The sequence below is a fragment of the Contarinia nasturtii genome, unplaced genomic scaffold, assembly GCF_009176525.2.
Source record: "Contarinia nasturtii isolate CC-2019 unplaced genomic scaffold, AAFC_CNas_1.1 Cnas_scaffold_78, whole genome shotgun sequence".
Lineage (NCBI taxonomy): Eukaryota > Metazoa > Arthropoda > Insecta > Diptera > Cecidomyiidae > Contarinia > Contarinia nasturtii.
The window spans coordinates 5,441,023-5,463,794 of record NW_022197436.1 but is presented as its reverse complement, the minus strand read 5'-3'; the positions used below and the strand labels follow the sequence as shown (position 1 = coordinate 5,463,794).

The window sequence follows — 22,772 nt, the reverse complement described above, 5'->3', positions numbered from 1 at the left end:
TTGAACGACTGGTGCACTGAAAACAGCCTAAATTTGAATCTGAGGAAATGCTTCGTGATGACGTATGCAAAGGGTGGATACGCAATCGACTACGATTATACGATCAACAACGGCCAACATACGTTTGAACGAATCAGTTTGCACAAGGATCTCGGCGTTATTTTCGACACAAGACTAACGTTCATCAATCACATCGATGCGATCACAGCCAGTGCACTTGGGGCAATAGGATTCGTAAAACGCACATTAAAGAATAAGTTCACGATTGAATCGGCTAAAATGTTATATTTTGCGCTAGTCAGATCAAAGTTAGAGTACGCGAGTATAGTTTGGCAACCGTACCACCGTATACACTCCGATAGAATAGAGTCAATTCAGAAAAAATTTGTGATATGGACATTAAGATTTGTTTACCAAAGAGATGAGAATTTTGTATTGCCACCGTATCAGTTTAGATGTGATGTTTTAAGTATTCAACCGCTTTGGAGACGGCGTATTAATGCCTCTATATTTTTAATTTACGATCTCTTATTAGGTAGAATAGTGTCGCGTTCGCTTAGGGATAAGATTGTATACACAAGACAGCAATATAACGTAAACCAAAGAAATTTGAGGAATACAGAACTTATTAGAGTACGGATGTTTACAGCTGAATATGCACATAGTCAACCATTTTACATGGCGTGTAGGAATTTTAATTTAATAAGAGAAACATTTTTGGAATCGGCATCGAGACACATTTTTAGAAATAGTATTGTTGAATTGGACAATTTGTTATTTAATATTCGGTAAAATAAACTAAGAAAAATTGTGTTATGAATAGTAATATACAATGGACACAGTCGATATCTGCTGCTCCGAAGTCGAAAAGATTGGCGGCTGGCATTCGATTCGGGTAGTGTTTCATTGCAAATGATATTGTAAATAATTGTGATAAAATCAGTCTGTGATCAGACGGTGAATAAATAAATAAAATAAATATGTCTAGCTGCATGGTTTAATATAGTTTTCTGACATAAAGCAAAAATAATAGATCTTTTCCCATCAGCTCTCGGTCTATTATACGCCACGAAACAAGTATAACATTTCATAAATTCTTCGAATTTTAGTTGGCCAAATTGTATGGTATGGTAATAATTTCACCGATTTTGGAATGGGATTCCAATCACGGTGACACAATTTGGAATACAGCAGTTGTGATATCAAGTTCCGGAAAATATCTTGGTAAACATCGTAAAAATCACATTCCAAGAGTTGGTGACTTCAACGAGTCAACATATCATCTGGCAGGTACATTTTATTATCCATTTTTCTGAGTATAAAACCAAGATGGGAGTTTTTGTAACGCTAAGTCATTCATTTATCAAATGTCAATGAGTTTTATTAATTTTTAAAGGAAATACTGCTCATCCGGTATTTGAAACCGAATTCGGTAAAATTGCTATTAATATTTGCTATGGTCGTCATCATCCACAAAATTGGATGATGTTTGGCATTATGGGGCCGAGACTGTTTTCAATCCATCGGCAACGGTATGTTTCACATAAATCGTTTCTATTTTTCATCAATTGGTAATCGTTTCAAATGCGTTGAATGTTTTGGCTGGCATTTAGGTTGGTGCATTGAGTGAACCTTTGTGGGGAATTGAAGCACATAATGCAGCTATCGCCAATAGCTATCTCACCGTTGCCATTAATCGTGTGGGCATGGAACACTTATGTACAATATAGTGTGTAAAATAAACTTGAACTCAAATTGCATTCCTTCTGCCATTCTATATATTTCTATTTGTTGTCTTGGTCTGAGTTTAAAACTGAGTCTATTTTTCGTCTTCATTTTTATCATTTTAAATAGTTTTGGTGTAAAGCTTTCATTATAATCAGTTTACTGAGATTTTTTTCTGTTTATTTCATTTTGGATGGCTTAAAATAACTCCGCTAAACGTGACTAGTCTGTGTGTAGTCTTTTATTTAGTTTTATATTAAGGGAATTCGTTCCATTTTTGGAACATATTTTTCAATGGGAGGAAATGACAGCAAATTTTAAAATTGGCGCGCTGTTTAGTTTCGATTTGAGTTGTAAAATTACATTGACGTCCCCTTTTAAATTCGGTGCGCCACCGTCGGCTCAAAGAGACTTGAAGTCTTCACATCCTCTCATTGATATTTTTGTTTGAAAATTGTCCATTTACCCCCGTTTTGGCCATATCTAAATCTACACCGAGCGAAAGAAAAATAAGCATGGCAGAATTGGTTAGATAAAAAAAAAAGGTTTTAAGATCGAGAGTACGTGAATGAAAACGAGTGATACTCGTTGAAAACTGTCTGTTAAGTTTTTGCCTTTGTACAGTTTGTATCTAAATAAAATTTAATCAATATTTCCTAACTGTGTATACGAAGCTCCAGCTCTGCTCGTTTCTGACTAGCCAGAAAACAAATTTGTAATGTTTTTAGTAGATTCTAACGTTGAAAAATGTAACGTTTTGGCCCATTCTGGTGGTCATTTTCGTGTCAAATGGAACGCAGATTATATGCATAGTTCCCACGAATTCCAATGGAATGGATCCACTTGTTTCTTTCACTTCCAATAATATTTCATTTGACAACATAATGTGAACACATTAAATTAAGATTAGGATTAAGTTTTAAATTGAAAATCCAAATCTTACGCTCGAATAAAAAAATAAACAATTTGTTAGGAAAGAGATTTGCATAATATAATTTAAAACTCTGCAGAAGAACTTTTTTTTTTATACGTCATTTATTGCATTTAATTTTCTTTATTTGTGGAATTAGTATTTTCAATGTTCGAGATGTTCTTTCTGAGATTCTTCGATTGGCGCGGTGTATATGTGTCAAACTAAATCCAACGATGTTCATTTATATGTATTAAAAATGTGCTCGCATCATGTGACAGTATTGTTAGTATAAACAACTTCCATCAGTTTGAAACTACAATCGCACCAACCGATTTTGTTTACAATAAAACTTTGTTTTGTTTTTAAGAGGATTTCTTGATAATTAGATGTGAGTGTCTGTAGCGTGGTTTGGGCGATCAATTGATTTTATTGTCATTTCAATTTCAACGATTTTGTGTGTTAGGAACGCTGTTCGCTGAGGAATGGATATATTCACAATTGGTTTTGTGTTCATTTTTGTTTTAATTTTGAAATAACAGAGTGTTGATAAAATTTACTGTGAATATTCCAACAACATTTCGATCGGGAAAATATTTGATGTCACATTGGAAATAAATTTTATCATTCGATTTAGAATACAGAGTCAATTTGTTGAGGTAAGAAGTGATATTCATAATGCGTTCTTGATTACTGTTTCATTTGATTTGTGATAGAAGTGCTTTTATCTTATTGTGTTTGTGATCTATGCTATATTTGGTGCATTTTTTCTAAAAAAATTTATTTTCGTTTATTTGTATCAGTTCTTCGAGAATGAAAAGAAAAAGAGATAACAACGATTCGCCGGTATACGATGACGAAAGAAAAGAAGAAAATAATTTCGTTGCAATAAAATGTGGATTGCAAACAATACTTCGACCCGAGCATGCAGCAGTTGTGACGCAAATATTGTTTGAGCGCGGAAGTTGCCTCATTGGCCTCACTATTGATTTTATTCAAGGTGAATGAAGCACTCGATAATGAAGATCGTCAGTTCTTTTTGCGACGGGATCGTCGACAGTTCTTCTTCGATTGCTTCAATGCGGTATTGGCCGAAAATGTTTACAATAATAATAGCCGAAATCCCATACCGCCAGAGTTTCGGTTCATGGTCGAAAACTTCAGTGATGAACAGTTCGAATGGCCAAGCAACGAAAAGTTGGATGGTTTTCGTTATTTTGTCAAACAGCACATCGCAAATACGAAAACTGGTCTCACCACTTGGTGTGAAGTTCGACTTGAGTCATTCTTTCGAATGCGATGCTGATATTACAATCACAATACCAATGGTCCGAGATTTGATGGCATCGACATCAGAAATGCCAAAATGTTAGCATATCGATCCAACGACTTGACGAATGGTAATGTGGAAAGAATAGAAAAGGCCAACATTTTATTGGATGATCTGGTCGCAATTGGATGGCGACGCGAAAATTGTATGAAATTTTTTTGTAAAAGATCATTGGTTTGAATCGTTGTGGTTGTTCGAACAAATTCAACGTCAGATAGCAGCTTATCACAGTGATGCCGCACAATGGAATACCATTCATGAAATATTCCGTAACAATCCGAACTTTCAACAGCCAACAAACAATCGACCACGGAAAATAAACAGTTTTGCTCTTGTACCGTTATGCGATTATCATTTGAAGTGCGTGCGATTGGATATGAGAGATTTATATAACAAATTGGCAAGCAAGCTAAAAGTGGTGCCTAGATTCCTGAATACAGATACCAACCGGCTAAATAAATACCCTGAAAAATACTACAGAGATCATGATAGAGATGGACTATGGAATTTATTGTTCGACGTAGATAAATACAACCAATTGGGCAAACGATCCAAACAATTCCATCATCAAATCGTGACCAATAGTGTTTCCGTATCGGTACTGTACACAAAACCAGAGCGGGCTTGCAATGAAAATGTGCACACACATGCGGACAATCTTGTAGGCAAGAAATACGTTATTGGCATCGATCCGAATGAAAAAACGTGGTTGGCTATAACGCGTCGCAACATCCGGATGATCCGCAAAACACCTGATGAACCGGCCGTTGAGGTGAGATATTTTGAAATCTAACTTGAAATTTGTTTGAATCAAAACTAATTGTTTACAGGGTGCGCTATAATAACTGTCCCTTTTATTTCTAGCCAAAAAACACAGAAATTTGAATCAAATCGAGATATAATTTTATTCGATATAAGAATGAGGTATAGAGATTATGATTCATTGACTTTAATTCTTCCCCCCTTTTCTCGGATTACCAAACGCAAACGTTTCGAAAACGATTGACACGCGGCACGCACCATATCCATGGGAATTTCGTTCCAAATTTTATTATTTTCTTTTTGAATGCATCCAAAGTGGTTCGTTTCGTAATTTTCAGATCATTGAGCTTCGACGACATGTATCCCCAAGCGAAAAAATCGAGCGGGTTCAAGTCAGGAGACGATGGCGGCTATGAGTCTCTGTCAATGAAATCAGGTAAATTCGTGCGTAGCCATTTTTGTGTCGTATTTGCTCGATGTGCGGGTGCACCATCTTGTTGAAATACCCTTGGTTCACCTCTGAATAGTCTTTGAGACTGTGGCAATAAGTTTTTACGCAATATTTCTCGAATATATACTCTGGCATTGATTTTTACGCCTTCTTCGACGAAAACCAGTGGAAATTTGTGGTCGGCCGACATGGCTGCCCAAACCATCATTTGTGGAACATTTTGAAATCGTTCGATGGTTTTTTTTATCTTTGGGAATATCAAGGATTGATGTTGCGTACACACGATCATTTTGCGAATTGAGGCTTGGCTGTAAAAGGAACAACTTTTCATCTGAAAAAACAATGTTCGAGTTTGCGTGCCGGCGCAACAACTCTTTGCATCTTTGCTTTCTGGCTTGTTTATTTTTGATTGTGAGACCATGTCGTCGTCATTTTTTGAATGGATTCATTTTCAGGTCTTCTGCCAAAACTCGTCGCATTGAAGTTTCACTGATTTTGTGCTCATGAGCCAACTTTCGTCCACTTCTTCGAGGTTCTCGGCGAATTTTCTCTCTCACACGTTTGATGAGATTTTTGGTACGAACAGATCTTTTTCGTCCAGTTTTCTTCAATATATCAACGCTGCCCCGTTTTTTGTATAGTTTTATTGTGCGCTTTACAAATTTCAAGTTGATATTTTCATTTTGTAGCTGTCGGAAAATATCAATTTGTCTCAAGCCCCGTTTGTGCAAATTTGGTACCAGTTGACGTTTTACATCCATTCTTATTGCAAGCTAAACAAACACTGTACGTGTACATAAATGCGCAGTATCGTTAGAGTTAGAGTAAACACCAATAAACATAACGGTAAACGACAGAGTGAATCGCAAGACATTTGAGTATTAAAACAAACGATTGAAAAAAAGGGACAGTTATTATGGCGCACCCTGTAATTCATCAATAAACGTCCAAAGAAATGTCAAATGGATTTGAAGTGAAACAATTTTTGCTATTCTATGCACTGTCTCGCTATTCCACGCAAATCCATTCACAGGCTTTGCTTTTTCATTGCAATTTCTCGAATCTTTACACTAAAAGTCTAATCTAATTCCACGTGTCTGCCCCCTAGATATAAAAGTGAAAAACGTGAAGTTTTGAAAAAGATAAAATACCACATTTGTTACCGATATGGTGCATTTTGCAAATTATGTTTTTAAGTTATAAGCATTCGAATTTAATTGTAATTAAATGTATACATTTTAAGTTAAAATTGTAAATAGAAGAAAGATTAAATTTTTTAGCTGTTTCCATATTAATCTGTATGCGTCAATGAAACTATTATAATGAGTAAAAATAACAAACATATCTTTGTTTATAAAACACGATCATGAAGAAATTAAAATTCAGCATTTTCTTGACAAAATTTATTATGTCACTGCGATACAGCTGGACTTTTTTTCTCAGAATCTTGACTGGACGGTGTTGTTCCTTGCGGACCTCTCTCTTAATATGAAAACAAATGTATTTATAGCAAATTAGTTATTAGTTATTGAACGTATTTATTTTATCTTACGATCCACATTCCATGTGTTTGGGCCACCAGTAATGGGCGAGTCTGCATGACCGAATCCACCATGATTATCATGATCCATTGAATTAGTTGAGTCATATTGCGTATTTTCCAAACGAGTTATTAGACGTTCATCTTCATCTCCAAACTCCCCTCCCATGAGTGATGGTTCTCCTACCACCATTACATCCTATGAAGAATACAGCAAATATATCAATAAGTAAAAGACATATTTTTCTTTTTTTTAAATCCGTGATTTTTTTTTTAAATTTCTTTAAACTTTCAGAATGTTATTTTTTGTGAAGAAAAAAACCAGTGCAAAGTTTCATGTCCTATATGTCAGCTTTTCAGATTTTCGTTTAAAAAATGCATTAATCGAGATTTTTTTTTTAATATAGTTAATTTTTAAACGAAACTCATAGATTGAAGGATAGTTTTTATGGTTATTATCAGAAACGATTCATAATTAAGAATGCAAAACTGCTGACATAATCTTCGATTGAATATTATATGTATTCGTATGTACGAAGAAGATCAAAACAATCAATATTAGGAATTTTATTGTATTGTTAAAATTATTTCTCCATTGAAAACTGACAAATTTTTGAAAATAAAACAACTACCTGAGATGCCAAACTGAAATTTGGTCCAGGAGATCGCTTCTTGTTTGGAACAGGTGGAGCACTACTGGCGCCACTTCCAGAATTCGAACCTTTTCTTTTGCGGCGTTTATTTGGTGGTCTTTGTGCATCTATAAAAAATGAATATTAATCAAATCACTTGATTTCAATTGGATCTCATATAAATTGCATACAATGATTTTAGGATAGGATAGATTCGTAAGATCTCCGGAAGATTTGGATCCGAGCGTGTGTACGTAGCCGCATGATACATATATTCGTTATTCCGTAATGCTATGGCATCCGAATTAAAGTAGGCGAAATAAGAATAACGAATTTGCGTGCGTATTATATATGTTTGCATCATGCGGCAGAGTATGCACGCTTCGATCCGGATCTTGCGAAGATCTTACGGATATATCCTACCCAAAAATCATTGTATGATAAATTGTCTTTTTTCATCAAGAAAAGTAATCGAATGATTAATGAAATCACACAATAAATATAAATATTAACTCAAATTTGTTTGTTAAAAAGTACCTCGCTTACCAGGCGGAGCGACCATCCGCTGCCATTTTTGAAACAAAGTAGTCTTAAGACAGTCTCTTGGATTCAGTGAATAAGCCTTGTGCCTGGACATGAGTTCTTGCATTGGCTCAAGTATAACACATAGCTTTATATAACAAATTTCGAAATGAATCCGTTGTAAAAAAGAAAAAAAAATGAAATAAATTATTTGATGACACTTAAATTCATAAATTTAAAATTCATATGGGGGATCTTAAAAATCTCCAAAAGCCAAATTTTAGAGGAAAGAACAAATGAATAAAAATAATTGTCATTCGAAATACATGAAAAACATACGTAATGGCAAAATATAGCATACGCTTGCCAGACTTATCTGGTCTATATTAGTGGTTTAATGTATTATTGGTGCAATTAAAAGTTTAGTTCTTATTGCATTTGACACGTATTTCAAAGGACTGCTATACGAGAATACGAGAGAATCTACTCACGCGAAGATAATTTAATGTTGAACTTGTGATACCCTGTCGAGTAATGTTTTTGGACATTTGATCCAACATATTTGGATCAGGTTGAGGTGAATGCGCATGCATTCCAATTATTGATTTTGGTATCAATTCCCGATGATTTCGCACAGCCATATGCCAAGATTTAATACGCATATAATCATCATACACAAATTCCAGTGAGAGTCGGCCCTCAGTGCATACCTATATATTTTAAAGAAAGAACTTCAGTTCAAATTCAATTTTCTTGAAATAATTCAAATTTTCTTAAATACCTTTGTAAACATTGGCTTTACTGCATGGTGTGTTACAATCGTACATTGATCACAGTCTAATGTTATTGTTGGATTATGAAATGATTCCTTGGCCAATTTCAAATGGAAGTACAATTCGGATACGCCACCATCAAATATGCTTCGGAAATATCGTGGAATCAATGTCCTTCCAATAGCTTTAACATTGAAAATTAGTCAAGTTAATAATGTAATTATTTATTAAAGTAAATATTATTAGATTACTGTATCGTTTGGGTCCATCTTCTAAACAAAAAGTTAATGTTAATGATGCGTCATCTTCGAAAAATTCCGTCGCAAAAGCGTCCCACCAACAATTATCACTCTCCTAAAAGTGATAAGGTATATTTTAGAAATAAATGATCTGTTCTTTTTCACATTATTATCGCTGTATAATGAATTCATTCATACCTCGGTGCGTTGTTGTAAACGTTTATTAAGCTCGTGTACTCTGAATTCTGTAGAATTATAAAACGTATTATGTCTCCTAGGTACGCTCTGTAAGGCTCTACAAAATAAAGTAATTATTATTTAAGAAGTTTGATTTTTTACTCTTCTTTGGATAAATTAACCCTTTTAAACTTTAACTGTATTGAGCTAAGAAACCTTTTCTATAAAAGTCTCAGAAAACGTACCCTTGTTCCATTCTATCGATTGGCTGTGGTCCAGCCATCATATGACCTCCAATTTGAGCCATTGGATTATGAGGAAAAGGGGCCATTGAATTATTTCCAAATTGAAATGCACCTTAATAAATTCAAACGAAAAGTATTTAAAAAAATGTTATTATCTATAGTCGAATAGACAGACAAGTAATAACAATGTATACATTTATGTTTAAATCAATTCTTCTTAAAAGGATGAGAATATTACCAGATGGTGAAGCAAAGTGTGGTGATCCAAATGATGGTCCAGAACTATTTGGTCTACCAAAAGGTGGAGCATTCGTTGATCTCAATGGATCTACTGTAAAAAATCATTGAATTAAAAAAAAAGGTAAATAAAATAAAAAACTTCTGTTAAGATAAAGAAGAAACTATATAAAGCCTTTTATCAGAAAACCTTAGTTATGTGTTGGACCAAAGGACTCTTACTTGACATTTTTAAGTCACAATTAGTATCATTCAAAACTTTTTCAATGTATATGTCCTGGAAATGTTAAGTGAGGACGACACAGTAGCCGTATGAAATAGAGACAGTTTTTAGCTATATTTTCACTATTTTTTTTAATTTAGCTATATTTTCGCTGTACGATGCAGTCATTATTATTAATTTTTTATCTTCATTTATTTGTTTCAGTTATTCAAGAATGAATGAAAAGGAAAAGAGATAACATATGACAAGGACGATTGCCGATGATGAAAATAATTTCTTTGAAATAATTCTACTCAAATATTGTAAGAGCACAAGTTGCCTCATTACCGTCACTTTTATTTTTCAAGATGGATGAATCCCTCGATAATGAATTGAATGTTTCAATGCGGAATTGGCCAAAAACATACCGCAAGTGTTTCGTATTTGGTAGAAAAATTCAATCAAGGAGATCAGTTCGAATGGCCAAGTGATGAAAATTTGGGGAATGATTTATTTTTTTATCAAAGTCACATCAGAAATACGAAACCAATCACGAAATCAAAATAACAATGGTCAATGATTCATCTACATCAGAAATGCCAAAGTATTTACGCAACAAAAATGCGCATTCACGTGGTTAGCTAGAACGCGTCACAACGTTCGTAAAACATCATGAGTTGAGATAATATTTTGAAATGTGTTTTTTTGGACTCATTTTTTCATCAAAACTCAAACATCGAATGCAAACAATGACACTGACAAAAAACTGCATTGAATTTAAACATTATATGAAATTAATATTATAGCCGTAGGTGAGTTCTGAGTATAGATAGAGTTTACCACCATTGGACCAAATTCTACGATGACCATATGCACGGCAATTGATGTATTTACTTTGACAATTGTTCAGTGACCGGTTCGCGCATATTTCTATGCTTGCCTAAATACGCTAGGTAGCATAGATATGCCAAGCATAGCCGCAAACGCAACCGACGCATCGCCGTTCACTCTATATGAACAATGCACATGTTCGTTTATGCAGACGACCGTGCGCATACAATATAGCTCAAATCGAATGGCGACGGGTGAGTTGCGGCTTGCGTCTCCGCTATGCTTAGCATAGCTATCAGGCATAGAAATATGCGCGAACCGGTCACTGCAATTGTTTATTGGTTCTCATAGGAAGTGATTCAAATATTTTCAAGTTATGAATTCAAAGAAATCTTACTTTTTACATAAAAATTGAAATAAAAAACGAGATATATCAACTATAAATATTTAGTTTTTTGAATGGATAGAAAGTATTTTTGAAGTAAGAGTGATAAACTATGAATAATACAAATTTGGATAAAATCGACATTAGGCTGGAAAAGCAATAATTTCATATTTATCGTAATTCACCTGGTGAACCAAATGGTCCAGTTTGATTCGGTCCATTATACTGGGGCGTTGTTGAATTAGGGGGTGCACCAGGAAAATTTGTTCCCTGGGGTGTGGGTCCAGGTGTCGATGATCCAGAAGGTGCAGGCGAAGCAGTATATTGCGGTGTATTTGATCCGGGAGGCCCTGCAAGTGTCGCTGGACTGCTTTGGCCACCGTCTGGAAAAACTGAAAAATGTTTTTAAATTTAAGATATACGCAAATGATAATGAAATAATCACCATTGGATGTTGTCGATCCCGATATAGCTCGACAATCTCTATGCAGCACGGTATTTGAGATTGCTGTCCCATTTTTATTACTAACACATTGCTGTAAACCTATGAAATCCATGGAAAAAAAGACAATTAACTTTAACTAACCCATTTCGGCCAATTAACTTTTTTACAAAAATTAAAGTATAAAATCTAGCTCACCCAACATTTTTCAAGATTTTCAACGTCTTATTGTCCGTGTTGATTTATCACTTTTATTATTATTTTTATTTTTATTACTTCGAAATATTTTGGATTCAATTGAATATATGTACTTTAAATTTCACATAAGAGTCAGCAACTTGTTTAGTGTGAACTACAAGTTTCTATTATGTCTTTTATTCCTTCACTATTGTTATTATTGAGTTTTCACGATATGTGTCTTTAAGAGTTCCATTTTAGGATTTTCGCAATCACTCATGTTAGTATTTACAAAAGTAAATTGTTGCATCTGGTTTTACCAATGCACCACCACTTGATACTTTATTTATTTTGTCATTGAAAATATCCTCAAGACTGTGACTATGGAATGGAAATATATTTTATAAGTTAAATTTAAATATTCATTTAACATTTTCTACAATATATATATTTTTTTAATTATATAAATTTACAAATAAGTTTACTTTAATTCTTTTTGAAGTTATTAAATTACACGTTTTGATTCAAATAATATATTTGGAATAACTCACATCAATTTTTCGCGTATTTATAAAAGCCGTACCTATTTAAAAAATACATATATAAGCACAAAAACTCGGTTCTTTATTTAACTTTATTGTTGGTTTATTTCTTTGTTTTCTAATATTCGCTTTGTTTCACATTGATTTATTTTTTAAATTATTTGATAAAATTAAACATAGACACAGGTTAATTTCCAGATTAACACACCTATTTAGCAGGTAAAAATTACTTTTTTTTTCGTTCAACCATAAACAACACTGCAAACGACTCGACGATTATGACGCCATGATAACTTTGTTGAATTCAATATCTTGTGCGTACTTGCTCGCTTTGTTTTTATTGTGATGTGTTAGCGCGCGCTATTTATGTTTTCTCTTGAATGTTTATATGTATGTACGCCCTGAACATACCCTATTTTTCAATTGAATTTTTTAATAATTCTATTCATATTACGGTGCTTTATGGCTACATATATACTGAGAATTAATAATGCTGATGTAAACTTTTTTTCTTCAAAATAAAGAAGAATTTAAAACAACATTACATGCCTATTAATAAAAGTATCCAAAAAAATATTATTTCACTCATCAACATTTGTTAGATACGTAAGAGTTTGTGAAAATGTTATTGTCTTGCGCATAAGAAGGACTATAAATCTTCTACTTTTTTATGTGTGTAAGACACATAAGTATGTTATCGTCAAAAAATATTCGTATTTTTTACTTCTAATTAAATATTTTACTTCTGAAGTTTGAATATTTCGGGTGAGTTCCACTTACGTAAACTGTTTGTCTTCCTCAGTGTCATAACACATACATTGACATATTTAGTATGGACATTGAAACGGCAGCATTTGTTCATAGAAAATCAAAGTCTTCAGCGTGAAAATCGTACATTCTTATTTAATTCGTACTTTACAAATTATTTTATTATTATTAAGCAATTAATATTTTCGCAATTTGATCTATTGGAATTTATAACCAAAGAGGCAATCTATTTCTAATACGGATTTTCGTATATAAAAAAGAAACATTATTATAAACTCATTTGTATTTGTTTGAAAGTGATAAAATATCAGGTTTTACTGAATTTTTTTTAGTAAAATATACAACAAAAAATCTGCTACTCGTCACCACACCAAATTTACCCAATAAAATTTGTTGTAGTTTTTTCTCTTCTTTTCACGTGTGTTGTTGATCGGAAATACTTGGGCCCAACACTTCTTAATCTATTTCTAAATATGGGAAAACGGAAGAACCAACCTTTAATTGATTCCGATTCGGATAGTAATAATGACTCAGACTTAGAATCGGTAATAAAATTTTCATTTTGAACAACATTCAAATATTGAAAAAATTATCAGAAGAATTTCGTACTAATAAAAACGCTCAAAATAATTTGGTTCTGACAATTCACAGGAACTTTTATCTTTGGCAAAAAAAAAGAAGAAACCTTTCACAAGCGAAAAAGGAAAAATGAATAAACATCATATGTCAGCATCCGACTCTGATTCTGACTGGGTAATTTATTTATTTATTTATTTTTTTAATTATTTCTGGACATTGATTTTGTAATATTTTCAAAGGGGGAAAAGAAAAATAAGAATGAGGAAGCGAATGAAAAACTTCAAAATGAATCTGATGACGATGAAAAGTCTGAATTGGAGGAAGGCCAAGTTTCTTCAGATGAAAGCTCAGACAGTTCAAACTCCGAGTTTAATGATGGTTTTGACGAAAATCTTATGGGTGATGAGGAAGATCAAGCTCGGCTTCATGCATTATCAGAAAAAGAACGTGAAACGGAGATTTTTAAGCGAAGTGAAAGGCGAGATGCTCTTCGTCGACGATGGGAAATAGAACAAAAATTAAGACAAGCAAAACGAGCGGAACGTGCCAAAGACAAGTCGAAAGCACCAAAAGACAAAAAGAAAAAGGAAGAGAAGAGAAAAATCCGCGAACAAGAAAAAGCATCTATACACGCCAAAACTGTTATAGGTTTTTAAGAATTTTTATATGGAATTTCTTAATTTCAAACAATTATACTAACTATTATTTTCATCGTTTACCACGAATAATAGAAAAGGTAACGGAAGCTGTCGTCATAAGTTCGGTTGCATCGTCATTATCACCTTCCTATGATAAAGATGATTCAATAGTAACCAGTTCAACAGCAACTGAATACTTTGATCCTAAAGAACGATCCAAAGAACGAAAGAAGAATGTTGAAATGAATCGAACTGACGATAAAAGAAGTAATGCTATGGCTGCATTAAAAGCAAAACGAGAAGGAAAACAGAGAAGAGAAGAAGAAGAAGCCAAAAGGCAAGCAGAACGTGAAGGAAATGAAGATTTGGAAACTGGTAGGAAAATATTATTATTATTAATTATTAATATATTGTATTTTTATATCTTGATCGAAATAATTTAAGGTGTTGCTGGTGGAAAAACGTCAATAAAATTGAAAGCATCTGATATTTATTCGGACGACAGCGGAAGTGAAAGTGAGGACAAACGTTCTGGGAAACGATCATCCAGTAGTAGCCGTTCATCGAGTGATTCGGAGGAGGAAAATTCTGCGAAGGCAGTAGTTGGTATATTTCAGACAGTTCAATGTATTTTTTCAATGTTTTTTATATACAAATTATCTTTAATTGTAGCCAAAAAAGTTGCATATATAACATCAAAAGATGAGTTAAACAAGCTACGTATTTCGCGGCATAAGATGGAACGATTTATAACTTTACCTTTTTTTGATCGACTCGTGACCAATTGTTTTGTACGTGTGACGATTGGAAATAATAACTTGAACAATCAACCAGTTTATAGGTGTGCTGAGATTATAGACGTTGTAGAGACTGCGAAAATATACTCGTTAGGTAAACATAGAACAAATAAAGGCTTACGACTACGTCATGGATCTGCAGATCGTGTTTTCCGCTTGGAATTTATTTCAAACCAAGATTTTTCGGATTCCGAATTTAATAAATGGAAGGAAGTGTGCATGAATGCCAATATTAAAATACCAACTGTGGATCTAATTGAACGCAAAATGCAAGAAATAAAAGAAGCTTTGGTTTACGAGTTCAAGGATGAGGATGTACAAAAAATCATCGAAGAAAAGAATCGTTTCCGAAAGCATCCTACGAATTATGCAATGAAAAAAACTTGTCTCATGAAAGAACGATATGCAGCTGTATTACGAGGTGAAGACGATTTAGCTCGAGATTTAACTATACAAATAGAAGAACTAGAAGAACGAGCAAGCGAACTTGATAAGAAACGTTCTAGTAGTATTAGCTTGATTTCTTACATTAATGACCGAAATCGGAAAAGAAATGTTGAGGAAGCAGAAAAAGCAATTAAAGAAGAATTGAAGGCCAACAAAGGCATGAAAATTGATGATCCATTCACACGTCGTTCGACTAAACCAACAATGAAATTTAAGCAACGCACTGCTGAGGAAGAAGCAATGCTAATGCAACCAGTACCACCCCCACCAAGCCGATCAAACAAAAAAGAGGAAGATGAAAAAAAACAATTGGGACCAGCTGATAACAACCTTTATTCCTTGCACGATTTCGAAATCGATCTTGAGGTTACAATGCCAAGTATGTATGCAAATTGTACCAATTTATTTCACTTAGTTTTTACAATTTTTTCTTTTTTAGATACGTCAACAACCCATATTTTGCCGAAACCAATCATTTCGAAAGTAAACGATTCTGCACCAAAGCGATCACTCAATTTAGAGGACTACAAAAAGAAGCGCGGACTCATATAATAAATTCGTGGTTAAATAATAATCAGAAACATATATGCTATTTTTATCGCTCTCTGAAAACTAAATGATGTTGTAATGCTTAGATTAAACAATTTTATTCGATAAGTACTTCAAATTGACGAGATGTACATTTAAGCTACAAAAATGTACGAATGACACGAAAATGTATGAATGATTTTAATCAGCTGGAAATATTTTTATTGAATATGAAACCGTAAAAAATCTGTTTAGTAGTGCATAGTATTTACAATTTTGTAGTTTTTTTGTCAACCAAATGGGAGTCCTTCAAGTTCAAGTGCATTTCACACGTTGGTAACACGAATCAGAGGCCCGAGCTCTTTGGGCAGCTGTGGGCACAAAAATGTCGTGTACCTCAAATCGTATTTTAAAAATGTTAAAACTTGACTTCGAATTTTGAGTAGAAGTCCATTTTTTTTCAAATGCAGTACTTTTAAATCAGAGAAATAAGAAAAAGTAATATAGAATATTCTTTAAAATCATTCTAAAAAATACAATTTGAGGAATATAAAGCAATATTGCAAGCGAATTTCAGAAATTACATTAATTTTCACAATTAGAAGCTTTATAATGCTTTGATTTATTCGAATATAAAGAACTTCGTGAAAAAGTGAGTCTGCTGTCAAATGTCAATATTTTATCGAACCCTTCTATGGAATTACTTAGTACCAAAAAGTGGCGCCACTGTACATTGCATAGAAGGGTTCGATAATATATTGACGTTTGACAGTAGACTCACTTCATATGAAGAAAAATCACCAACTCCTTTCATGCATTGCATTATTATTATTTTTTGTATGTTAACCGCGTTAATGGAAGCTTGGAAGGTATCAACTGTCCTACAAGTTTTACAATGAAAAAGAAGGGTAAGTTCCTGGCTCTATTTAATGGGGTTCGTTCAATTGATGTATGATTATTTTGCAAACACAATTTGTATATGTTTCGCTTTGTGCATTTTTTCGAAATTAGTCTTTATTTGTGTGTGCGTGTATATGTGTATACGACCCCCATACGTAACCAACAAATAAATCATCACATTCGAGTATGAAAAGTGTGAAGTTTGTTCCTAAAATTAGTCTCTCAAATCTATTATTCGAAGTAGACTGTGTAAACTTTCAATAAGCCAATAAAGCCGTGAATCCAATGAACTAGTCGGTGAAAAAAATTAAGTAGAGAGAAAATTAATACAACTACCACATATACAAGAACTGAACACCAAAAAGGTATAGATTAAATAGTTGTTGGTTGGTAGAAATTGCAATAGTGCTGAAAAGAATAAATTAAAAGAATTTATTCAACTCAGGTCTTGAATTCGTGTGTAGATCAATAGTTACTTTTAGCATTGATATCAATAATTACTTACGTGAAAAAATGAAAGACATGTTGGCACTTTCAAAAGAAAACAAAAAATGAATCTGATCTAAAAAAATCCAAAGCTGAAATCTTAGTTGTGATACGATGATATTACACAAAGATATTATTATTATTACATATCTTACGCGCGTTATTTAAATACTTTAATGAAATTTATACAATATATACTCTGTGGAACATATTCTTATATTTTGCAATGCACGATTAAACATATTTTCCTGCTTAAAACATTATTTGTTCATTCTAAAGTTACAAAAATTAGAACTGTTCATTTTCAAATTCTATAATAACGTTTAGTGTTCAATTATTTCATTATTATGTTTGAAGGAATATTTAATTTTTTTGACTCGGAATAAAATTGCATGAATATAAAAAAATTGAATACATGGTAACGAGTTATAAATCAATAATAATTGATAAAATCGATAAATAAAAAATCAAATAAATCATTTTAAATCACTTTTTCGTTCTTTTTTGCACAGATAATTTGAACTATATTTTCAATTGGTGTATAGGAGAAAAATCTTCGATGACCAGTCTAATTCGTGAACAAGAAAACAAGTCATTTTTGGGTTGATTCCAGAAAAATGGATGTTTTATTTGATAACGACCTAGATAACAATAATAATGTAATACCACTTTTAAATAATAACGACCACAATCAAATCAATCTAAACGTTCCATTTGCGAACGTTGATGAAAATAATATGAATAACAATATGGAAAACAACGTGCCTCCTAATGATGCTGAAGACGCTGATATACACGTATTGAACAATGCTCATTTTATTGCCAATAATATTGAGAATTATCAAAATGAAATTCCAACAAACAAGTTAGTAACGTTTTTATTCATTTTAACGTTGAAACGCTTTTACCCAATTTGGAGGTGAAATTGAACAAAGTTTCACCCACTTCCATCGTCGAATTAGGACGAAATTCAGGTGATATTTAACTGTGCGCCAAACCCTAATTAATTTATTTTTATTGAATAATATTAGAATATTTGCATATGAGTCAACATCAATATTGATGTAAAAAAAATATAAAATTTTCTTTTAATTTTGTGTATATGTAACATAACATCATAGTCGGTAAGTCCATTACGCAAATTGACATGTTATCACATTTTTTTAAATATATACGACTGAGTCTTCATAATAAAATCAACTTGGATTGCGTGGAAATATTTTGGTTGGTATTGGCTATTATTAGTTGACAGTTTTTACAGTGAGCTGACGACACAAAATATTGGCATCGAATGAAACAGTAAGTCACTTCACAAGAACTTATTGTGGTTGTCATTTTGTTTCAGTGCATAACTGTGTTTTGTATATCAACAACTTTGATCGTTTTTTTCTCTCATTAGACTTGTATTCAATTTGTAGCAGTCAATTGCAGCTAACATTTACATTTCTTGAAAAAAAATTCCGCTCAAAAGAGCTGTGACAACTACAGTGATTTTGGTAAGTACTCAAAAATCAGGAATTTTTCTAGATTTTTTTTATGATCAATTGTTTGTTGTATGAATTTCACAATCGAATGAAAATCATATTAATTATTGCTCCGTTTGTTTTTGTCGATAAATTTCTTGAATACAATTGACAATCGATTGCATTTGGTACAGCATTTTGATGCCGGGTTTTTCCGGTGATTGTAACAGTGTTGTTGAGTATAAAATAAAAATGGATTTTTTCTTCATTTTCATTAGAATCTCAATGGAAAAACGGCGAGGGTCTAAAACTTTTGGCTGTGTTCCAAGAAAAAAAGCAAACAAGAAGAAAAGGCAAAAAAGGAAGAACATTTCGAAATACGAACAAGAAAATTATCAGCCAACTCAATATTCAGAGATAAATATGCAGAGTACCTCGTCGATCACTTTTATGACAAATGCTTGAGAGCAAGAAAAATATCGTATCTGGCGTCATTCTTATTGCTGTATAAAGTCAACGAGGTGTTTGATATCGCTGATCTCGTTTATTTTATGAAAACTGCTGGAAAACATGAAATTCGTCAAATTTTCACCGCTGTGGTACACACTGATGGTGGCCTTACAAATCAAATGCCAGACGAGTTTAAAGAAATGGTCGAGGAATTGACTATCAACGAATTTGAGTGGCCATCTCGTCACTTAATGGCTTCGACACAAAAAAATCCATTGTTGTACGAAAAACCGACGCAACCACTGCCGCCAAAGATTCACAATTTTACAGTGTACCGCTATGTAATAATAAACTCAAACGCATCAGATTTGATTATAGCGATTTTTTAGCTCGATGGAAAGTGATTCCGGAAAAATTCGGTGGCAAACATGATGGAGGAATTAGATGTTGTTGTTCTTCGCCTTATATTGATTTTACTATATTAAATTCTTTCGAATTTACAATCCAACTACTTGCTTTCGGAGCGTCTGACGCATCATCATACGAAATTACAACTGAGAATTCAATACTTCAAAAAAAAACTTGAAGCTGGTGATTACACGTTTATCAAACCATATGATCCCGGCGTGAACACATACTATGCTGGATTTTGTCGGAAATTCAATGTGTCGGAATGAGTTAATTAAATAATTTTTTAAATAAAGTTTCATAATTTTCTGAATTCAATGTATTGTTATCAGCAAAGCAATATATAATAATTGGGGTGCCCGACAAGGTTCGAGACAAAAAAGCGCATGACTCCAACATTCACGAAGATGAAACAGTCCGATCGCGAGAAAAACTATCTATCAATACCATCACCGCGCGGAAACGGCTGGATATATTATCTCGATCATCGATTGAAATAGATGGAGGATGGATTGGAGGCATATGCTAGGCGACGATATGCCCGGCTATCGTTGAACGAGTAGATCAACTCACAGCATGAAACCGATTGGTTAGCAAAATCATTTGCAAAGAATAAGCCATCGCTGTTTACCATCGGAGACGCGGACTTGCCAGCCAATTCGTCAATCGGTAAGAAGAAGATCAAACGCTGCCCGGGAACACGACATTTTCAAAACAGAGGTATAGTAAATCAGGCAAATCTACCAAACGATTTTAAACCAGAGCGATTAGCGACACCCAAAATGTACTATTGAAAAAACTGGCCATTTACCATTGTTTGGCATCGAGACTTTGTTACAAAGGTACAATTTTCTGTAGTAATTTATTTTTCAGCCTTTGTTTCATTTTCGATTTAACATTGATAAATTCGTTTGTGAGACCACCACAACCACAAAGACCGCTATATCGTAAAAAAACAGCGGTACGCAAATGTTGTTCCGTTCCAGGTAAACAATCAATAATAATCAACCAGCATCAATCAATTGAAGAAAAGAAAACATGTTAACAAAAATAGTTATTAAAATAGCTTGTATTTTGTGGCTTTGATTTGTACATAATATCTGAGATATTACGTATAAAGTATTCCCTGGTAAGTATAATTTTACCAACTAATTGATTACAATTATTATTGGTGTTGATTCATTGTTATAAATAAATAAATTTACTTCGAGTGTAGCGCACAGTTAATGATAGAAATTGGGTAAATCTCTTACAGTAGATTTTAAAGCTGCTTTAATTAACATATTTATTTCCATTCATAGGAATTTTTATGCATAACTGTTTTTGTCTCTTTTTTCATTCCATTGTGACGCTAAATTTGACTGAAACAACACACAACTGCAATCTCGCATTCGACCATCAATATATACACGAATTTATCCCCAAAAATTGTTTAGTGGGAGTAATATTGAGAATCAAAATGAAATAACTTCAAATGAAAACAATACCAATGACACAATACGAAATCCATCTGAAAATGAACAGAATATCGCCTCGAGTTTCAGTTCTCTAAATGCTCGAAAATCAAAAAAACGTAAGCGTCATTACAATTTAAATAAAAATAAAAAATGGAACAAGTCATTTAAACGTCAAAAGTCAACCAACACCACAAAATCGGAAGCTGAAAATGTACTACAATGTAATCGAAATAAACATCTCTATGCAAAGGTTCCGAAAATTATTTTTAATAACAAACAAGTAATGCATAGAGGTGGCGGAGTTTCAAAATTTTTCCTACCGGATAAAAGACCACGAAAAGATATGATTGTTCCTCCAACAAAATTTTTGCTTGGTGGTAACATTTCTGACCCGTTAAATTTAAACAGTCTGCAGGATGAAGCATTAGTATCTATGAGTGCTGTGACACCAAAATCATCTCCAATTACTACTCCACCAAAGGTAGAAGTGATTATTCCTCCAAATATTTATGATCCTCTACATTTACTTGATCCAGTTGATTCAGTTGAATATGAAAAACAATTAGTCTCGCCACTCAAGGCACGTCGACTGAATAAGCAACGCAGTAGAAAGAAAAAAATAAAAAAATATGGTACAGATATTTTACAAATAGTAAAAAAAAATGAGAGTGAAGATGTGTGTGCTTTAGATTCTGCACAAATAACAGCCTCGCCACAAATTATTGATATACCAACTGTGTGTTTGGAAAATATTGTACATTCGGGATATGAAGTACCATCAAATTCGACGTTCAATGATGAAAAGTGTAAACTTGAGTCGAATACGGGTAGTGCTACCACTCGGAAAAGGAAATTTAGTGAAACTGGCGGTATGAGCAGTTTTATTGCTATAGGAAATGGAAGTACAATAAAAAAGTTAAGACGCTTCGACTCAAAGGATAAGATTGTAAGTCCAGTTATTCCGCAACCCGGTGCATGGAAACGCCCACCAAAAGTTCTACTCGGTGCACCTAGAAATCGTATCAGAACTACTTCAACAAGTGGTAAGTAAACAAATAAAAATTCTGTCACTTTGAATTCGGTATATTATATATATTTTACTACTGTTTTTCTAGTTTTCAAGTTTGGTGGATAATATATACAGAGAGAAAAAATGTGGTATTTTTAATTCAATTTTGGTAGATTTAATATAAAATCAACCAACAACGAATTAAATTTACCATTTTTGACATCTCTGAGGTATATTTTGCAAAAGAGACTATCAGTTGAATAAGTTTTACCAACTTATCGGATCAAAAAATTATGTTCTACAAAGTTGTTCAGAATGATGAGAGAAATTTTTTGTGTCATAACCAGTGATGGTTTTTTCCTATCTGAATAGCGCTAGCTATTCGCAGCGTCTGAACAGCATTGCTGCCCAGATGCTGAATCGAAGCGGTTGCCGCACGCATTTTGTACCACACAACATATTGTCATATAGTCTAAGTAACCAGTGAGCTAACAGAGTATGATACACTAATACCATAGTCAGTATACAAACGCATGTCGAACAGAGAAAGAACGCGAACGTATATGCTCTGTGTGGTACAAACGAAGTGTGTGCGCGTGCGGCAACCGCTACGATTCAGCATCTGAGCAGCAATGCTGTACAGGCGCTGCGAATAGCTAGCGTTATTCAGATAGGAAAAAACCATCACTGGTCATAACCCCTTAACCCATGATTTTTTTT

At 33.3% G+C, this 22,772-nt stretch overlaps 3 protein-coding genes and 1 long non-coding RNA gene across 15 annotated transcripts in view; 3 read left to right on the top strand and 1 right to left on the bottom strand.

The window, feature by feature from the left end:
- Window positions 1-6,501: 6,501 nt before the first annotated feature.
- Window positions 6,502-12,429, bottom strand: LOC116347748 (LIM domain-binding protein 1). 6 transcript variants are annotated; one of them, XM_031778805.1, is made up of 14 exons: window positions 12,132-12,429; window positions 11,602-11,961; window positions 11,407-11,505; window positions 11,147-11,344; window positions 9,545-9,637; window positions 9,307-9,418; window positions 9,083-9,179; window positions 8,897-8,999; window positions 8,654-8,829; window positions 8,364-8,582; window positions 7,888-8,020; window positions 7,348-7,478; window positions 6,731-6,917; window positions 6,502-6,660 (listed from the first exon to the last, which is right to left on the bottom strand). In XM_031778805.1, exons 2-14 carry the CDS (start codon window positions 11,606-11,608, stop codon window positions 6,590-6,592), a joined length of 1,626 nt encoding a protein of 541 aa, XP_031634665.1. In that variant the 5' UTR covers window positions 11,609-11,961; window positions 12,132-12,429; the 3' UTR covers window positions 6,502-6,589. The 6 variants fall into 6 exon arrangements, with proteins under 6 accessions (XP_031634665.1, XP_031634592.1, XP_031634506.1 ...); XM_031778732.1 differs by having other exon boundaries at window positions 7,897-8,020; window positions 11,147-11,353; window positions 12,132-12,428; XM_031778646.1 differs by having other exon boundaries at window positions 9,545-9,634; window positions 11,147-11,353; window positions 12,132-12,428.
- A 550-nt stretch (window positions 12,430-12,979) lies between these two features.
- LOC116347609 (RNA polymerase-associated protein Rtf1) lies at window positions 12,980-16,150 on the top strand. 2 transcript variants are annotated; one of them, XM_031778392.1, is made up of 8 exons: window positions 12,980-13,013; window positions 13,290-13,435; window positions 13,542-13,643; window positions 13,709-14,117; window positions 14,201-14,482; window positions 14,552-14,713; window positions 14,780-15,730; window positions 15,791-16,150. In XM_031778392.1, exons 2-8 carry the CDS (start codon window positions 13,364-13,366, stop codon window positions 15,901-15,903), a joined length of 2,091 nt encoding a protein of 696 aa, XP_031634252.1. In that variant the 5' UTR covers window positions 12,980-13,013; window positions 13,290-13,363; the 3' UTR covers window positions 15,904-16,150. The 2 variants fall into 2 exon arrangements, with proteins under 2 accessions (XP_031634252.1, XP_031634179.1); XM_031778319.1 differs by lacking the exon at window positions 12,980-13,013 and having other exon boundaries at window positions 13,071-13,435.
- A 546-nt stretch (window positions 16,151-16,696) lies between these two features.
- The window catches only part of LOC116347254 (probable RNA methyltransferase bin3), a 21,167-nt gene continuing 15,091 nt past the window's right edge, over window positions 16,697-22,772 (top strand). For 3 of the 6 annotated variants that reach the window (XM_031778196.1, XM_031778035.1, XM_031778108.1), the window contains exons 1-3: window positions 16,912-17,144; window positions 17,778-18,130; window positions 21,023-22,086. In XM_031778196.1, the coding sequence (XP_031634056.1) occupies window positions 17,883-18,130; window positions 21,023-22,086 (1,312 nt within the window). In that variant the 5' untranslated portion in view covers window positions 16,912-17,144; window positions 17,778-17,882. Of the gene's footprint in view, window positions 16,788-16,911; window positions 17,145-17,777; window positions 18,131-21,022; window positions 22,087-22,772 lie in introns of those variants that run through there. The other 3 variants (XM_031777895.1, XM_031777966.1, XM_031777824.1) reach the window with 3 other exon arrangements.
- LOC116348093 lies at window positions 18,137-21,015 on the top strand. Its single transcript, XR_004201761.1, has 3 exons — window positions 18,137-18,564; window positions 18,665-18,761; window positions 19,007-21,015. It is a non-coding gene; the product is annotated as an uncharacterized LOC116348093 (long non-coding RNA).